At 37.4% G+C, this 5,532-nt stretch overlaps 1 protein-coding gene across 1 annotated transcript; it reads left to right on the top strand.

Annotated features, from left to right (window-relative positions):
• Positions 1-328: 328 nt before the first annotated feature.
• Positions 329-5,111, top strand: LOC137162638 (regucalcin-like; the record flags this gene model as incomplete). The annotated part of the gene is made up of 3 exons (XM_067562540.1): positions 329-801; positions 1,910-2,041; positions 4,954-5,111. Coding segments are annotated over exons 1-3 (591 nt in total), but the record flags the coding sequence as incomplete, so codon positions are not given.
• Between the last annotated feature and the right edge of the window lie 421 nt (positions 5,112-5,532).

The raw sequence follows: 5,532 nt of genomic DNA on the forward strand, positions 1-5,532 counted from the left end.
CTATCGCTGAAGGTAATCCTCCTCCCTGAGAGGCAATAGCTAGGTTGAGGGAAGAATTCTTTCCTCAACCTAGCACTGTCTAAATGGGGACTGAGGCTGGCTGCTCAGGGGTGTGCTCTATATTTGTGGCATAACTTGTCATTTAAAATTTTAAGATGTTTGTAGCCCCGATTCTGAAGAGTTACTGCTGTTTCTTTCCTATGTCTCAGATATATAAAATATTCTTTTCTTTGTTTGTGGGGTTTTTTTTTTGGGGGGGGGGGGGGAGGAAGGGGCATTAAATTGTGATCACCATATTAATTTTTGAAAACACTGGATAATTAACAATGCTAACATCATTGCCTTCAACGCCTTTGCAGCCACAATTTTTAAATTAATCTTTTTACGTAATTTTATTTCTCATCCTCTGTTAAATGCAAATACTCAAATTTGCCTTTTTCCTTTTGGTTTTAACTAAATCTCTTTTGTGAATGTTTTTAGTCAAAGCTTGAGGGAAGTTTATGTCAGAGGCAGTCTCTGTAAAAGGTGCGTATTTGGTTTCTGTGGAGCTGTGCTTTCAAATGAATGACCCTGTGATTCTTGTAGGTACCATGGCTGAGGAGATTCGACCTGCTGTGCTAGAGAGACACCAAGGTGCTCTGTATACACTCTTCCCTGATCATTCTGTAGTGAAGCACTTTGATCAGGTGGACATCTCTAATGGCTTGGATTGGTCACTGGATCACAAGACTTTCTTTTACATTGATAGCCTGTCCTACTCTGTGGATGCCTTTGACTATGACCTGCACACAGGAAAAATTTGTATGAATTCTTTTCTTATGCTAAAATATTTTAAAGTTACTTTTCTGTGCAGTTTTTTCTTTCAACTAGTAAGCAAAAATCATTTGGGATCCAGGCCCAACGTACACCTGTGGTCCTGGAACACATTTTTGGAGTTAGTGTAAATGTGGTTTGGCGTCACCGATGCTGGACATCAAAACCCTGTTTAAAACAAGTTATCAGAAACCAAGTTAAAAAAAAAAAAAGCTCATCTAAGAAGGCCCAGAGTCGTTAGATGGGTTGGGTCATATTATGACATTATTAAATTATATATAGTTAAGGTTAAGATTTTGTCACAGTTCTATGTAGTACAAGTCACGGGCAGTAAATAAAAATTCACAGAACCATGACCTGTCCCTGACTTTTACTAAAAATAACCATGACAAAATGGGGCTGACAGGGATGAGAGCCCAAGCCCTGCTGCAGGAGAGGAGTACAGGTCTGGAGTCCAGCACCCCTGACCTGGAGGATCAGAGCTCTACTGTGCGGGTCACCTGCTTCCCGCAGCAGCTTGGTAAAATGTTCACGTAGTGAGATTTTTTTTTTTTTTTTTTAAATTGACAGTGTCCCTTTGAGTTCATGGTATTCCTAACTTTCTGTTGATTTATTTATTTTGAAGGTCAGCTTTGAGTTTGAACAACAATTAGTGATGTGTTCTAGGAACCTCTTTATTGAGATGGCTCCAGTTCTCAGGTGGATTGAAAAAATCCGTTTTTGAAATGGCCCAGACAGCCTATAAAATACACAAATTATTAATTCTTATAATATATTCAGTAGTTCCCTAATTTATAGTTAAGGGGAAAATATGGTTGACACATCAGAAGAGCGCACCAAAAATAATCATTGTGCTTTTGACAGTCAAACAGTTACAGACTGTCAAGCTGACTAATAACCATTTGGGAAAACAAACTGACAAGCAGCAAAGCTTTTATATACACTCTCCTCTGCAGGAGTGTGGGGAGCTGGATTCAGTGCAGCATTAGAAAATCACCCTTCTTAGCTAATTCTAAGACTGAGGAAAATGTTAACTCACAATCACAATACTTTTTATCTCACCTAGTGTATGACGCTAATTAATTTCCTTTTGTAGGCAATCGCAGGAGTATGTATAAGCTAGAAAAGGAAGAAAGCATCCCTGATGGAATGTGTATTGATACAGAAGGCAAACTCTGGGTGGCCTGTTATGATGGAGGAAGAGTGATCCGTCTAGACCCTGAGACAGGTAAGTCCTCACAGAGGGTGAACTGAAATCTTGCATTAAATAAGCTAAGGGGCAACTGGGTCATGTGCTTTTCTGGAAGTGTGGCTGTACTCATCTACTGTGGGTGAACAGCTCTTGTGTTAAATGCTCATTCCAATACTAATTTTGTAAACACATTTACAGCTTTCTTGCTAATTAGTACCAAAAATTAGGTGGGATTATTTCATTTAAAATTCTTCCTCTTAAAAGGTAGTCTAGTTGTGGATATGTCACCTTTGTGATCAGCGTGCTAACTGTATTGGAGAGGATATGATTGCTGAAGGAAATGAGGAACAGAAGATGCTTCTGTTTACACATTTTTTATATGTTTATCTATTGAAGAGTTCTGATAGCGACCAAACTTGACAGGTTTGAGATGGGTTTTACACATTCATTATGTAATAGAATCTGCACCAGTACATTTCCAACTTGCCTCTAGATGGTAGTATAGCTGAACTGTTTCTATGATTCCTCATATTTGTTGGCCTTTGGTTGATAGTACATGTACAAGCCTGTTTGAATTCACAGTCTCTGACATTTTTTCAGTCTGGGCCTGGTGTTTACTATATTGGTAAATGGTCTGGAAGAAGGGGTAAACAGTAAAATGGAAAAATGGCTGAAGACACAAATTGATTTAGATAGTACCTCATTTTGGCACATGTACAAAAGTTACCAGTGTTCCACACACATGTGGTATCCACTCACTTTTAGTATGTAAATTATTTACACGCTAAATAATCAGGGAATTGAGGCTATAGAGTTCTTTAAGGAATCCCACACCATTTTAACTTTCTTGCATGAATAATTCGTGTGCGTGCACGTTTGCCTCCCTTGTTTTGTCTTTGTCACGTGTAACTTCCCACATTCGGGACTTGGCAGGTTGAGAGGTATGAGGAAGTTTTAGTCAAGCCTAGAAAAGTCTGTAAGGAACTACAGAGAGACCTAACAAAGCTAGTTGAATGGGCAGCATGATGGCTTATGAAATTCTATTTTGACAAAGAGAAGGTAATACATATTTTAAAGGAATATTTTAATTGCACAGTTTGACTCTACGTACTGCTTGGTTCTAAATTAACTAAGTACTCACTCATTCTTTTCTGAAATCTCATTTTTGGACTTGATTATCAAATATGAGCCAAGTAACCATTGTTGTGGTCTGATTGTGCTGGTACTTCATTTAGAAAAGGAAATAAGAGTAGCTTGTTGGGTGAGGCAAAAGGCTTGTTGGCAAGTAAAGTAGTGAACAAAATGATCTGTTTTAAATAAACACAAGGGTGAAATCTTGGCCTGATGAAGTCCATGGCAAAGCTCCTTTCGACTTCAAAGGAGCTAGGAGTTTTCACTCCTGAAGTATTTCAGCATCAAATACATTTTTGTACTTTCAATACATCATTACATTGTTTCTACTTGCAAGGATTACCAACATAAATGAGGGGGAGAGTTAGAGAGAGAAAATGTATTTAAAAGAAACACAGGAATACAGAGGAGCTCAGCAGAATTCCAGAGAAGTATGAAATATCTGTATGGTGGATAGGATAAAAATACGTAATGGCCCTCATGATTTAGGGCCTAAGACAAGCACTTCTGCCTGAGGTTAGAAAGAATTTCCACCTTTACAGACAGGTTTTTCCATAATTGTTCATTATGAGTTTCTCAAAACTTCTTTTGAAGCATCTGGTACTGGCTGCTACCGGGAACAGGATACTTGGCTAAATGGACCACTGGCATGTTAGTTTCCATGTCTCTGTAATAATTATATAGACATCTGCGCGCTCTGCAAAGTTCAGTTACGCATTGTCATTCTTGTTATGTGGGTCTGATCCAGAGTCCATTGAAGTCTGTTTTTGAGTGTTTGAATTTAATCATAATAATAATGAGATGTCAAAATAACAAGTTCAACTGGAATTATTGAAAGATTATCAAAGATGAATACAGCACTATATAATTCACTTTGCCAGTCTTTGTGAATGGTGAAAAGCTGAAAACCTGTTTCTTTCCTCTGAAACTGCTGAAATGCTGGCAGTTTTCATTCCCAATCTAATGCTCAGAATCTTTCCTTTTATAGGGTATGAAACAAAAAAATTCCTTTTGGAGTGAAAAATTATTTTCCCACAATGTGTACAGGTTTTGATATCTCAGTTTATCTCATTACTTATGGAATGTCTTTTCTGGTATCTCAGTTTACCTTATTAATAACCCAAAGGTATTTTTAATCCAGTCATTATTACTGACAAGTGTGGCAACAGGCAGTTGCTAATGAGTTAAAACCTCTATCAAGGAGTCTTCATTTCGTTCATTACGGACACATCTGCAATAACAAATACCTCTTACCAGGCACAGAACATAATTGGATCATAAGCACTGCTTATCAATTACCCAGTCTTGTTTATCATAACATATTTCTGTAGGGAACCTTCGTTAATTTTGAGAGGGGCAGGGAATAATTAGGTACATCCCAATACTTAATTACATACATTCCTGAGTGTTACTCACACACTAAGTTCAGTTTAAGGATAGAATTGCGTATAGAGACACAACATTAAAAAGATTTTGGGTAACAGGTAAGAGAATTATGAGAGTTTAACATACAAAAATAATAAAAGGTTAATATTTATTAACAAAATGGAAAGATGCCTAGTGTCTTCATTGGTCTTTGGATCAGGCCCCATTTATGGAATTAGAGATTAAGTAACTTGCCAAAAGCTATATTGGGAGTAAGTGACAGAGTCACTCAGAATTCTTCCCAGCCGCACACTCAGCCTACTAAATCACACAAGTACCCTCCTCTCCCCTGATATTTCTGTGCAGCACATGGTTCCACACTGGTTACTGGCAATTTGTTACATTCTCTGTAGAAAATAAACCAACAAAAAAGCTGTTTTTTTTCCCTCCAGGAAAAAGAATCCAGACTGTAAAGCTGCCTGTTGACAAAACAACTTCCTGCTGTTTCGGTGGACAGGATTATTCTGAATTGTATGTGAGTTCTGCCTGTCAAGGAATGGATGATGAGTGGTTTAAAATTCACGAACCACAGGCTGGTGGTATTTTCAAGGTGATCAAATTATTTGCTTTCTTTTAAAGGCCAGAAAGAATTTTCTTATGCATTTGATTTCAAGGCAGTTGGGGTCAGTCTGAAAATACCATATCACTTAAAACGATGGTTCTTCGTTTTTTGACTTTCAATTGTTTTGTGTGTCTATTGCTGTATTTAGAAAATTGTTAGTCTTTTCATGTTTACGTGGTAGACTAGTTCTAAACTTGTAACAGTGCTGACATACCTAATGTTCTGTTTAATGATAATGTTCCATACAAAAAAACTACTTTTAAGAAAATTCCCAATATTAGCAGGGTAAAAACTGGTAGAGAATTTTTGTTTTGTTGTAATCAATGACAAGTAGGAGGCAATGTGTTATCTACTCAACAGTTATTTATAACTTAGTTTGCTAGGGTTTCTTTTAGTGGTGAGTGTCATA

This window comes from Emydura macquarii, unplaced genomic scaffold (assembly GCF_026122565.2).
Source record: "Emydura macquarii macquarii isolate MOO-44397 ecotype Brisbane River unplaced genomic scaffold, CSIRO-AGI_Emac_v2 contig_2447, whole genome shotgun sequence".
Classification (NCBI taxonomy): Eukaryota; Metazoa; Chordata; order Testudines; family Chelidae; genus Emydura; species Emydura macquarii.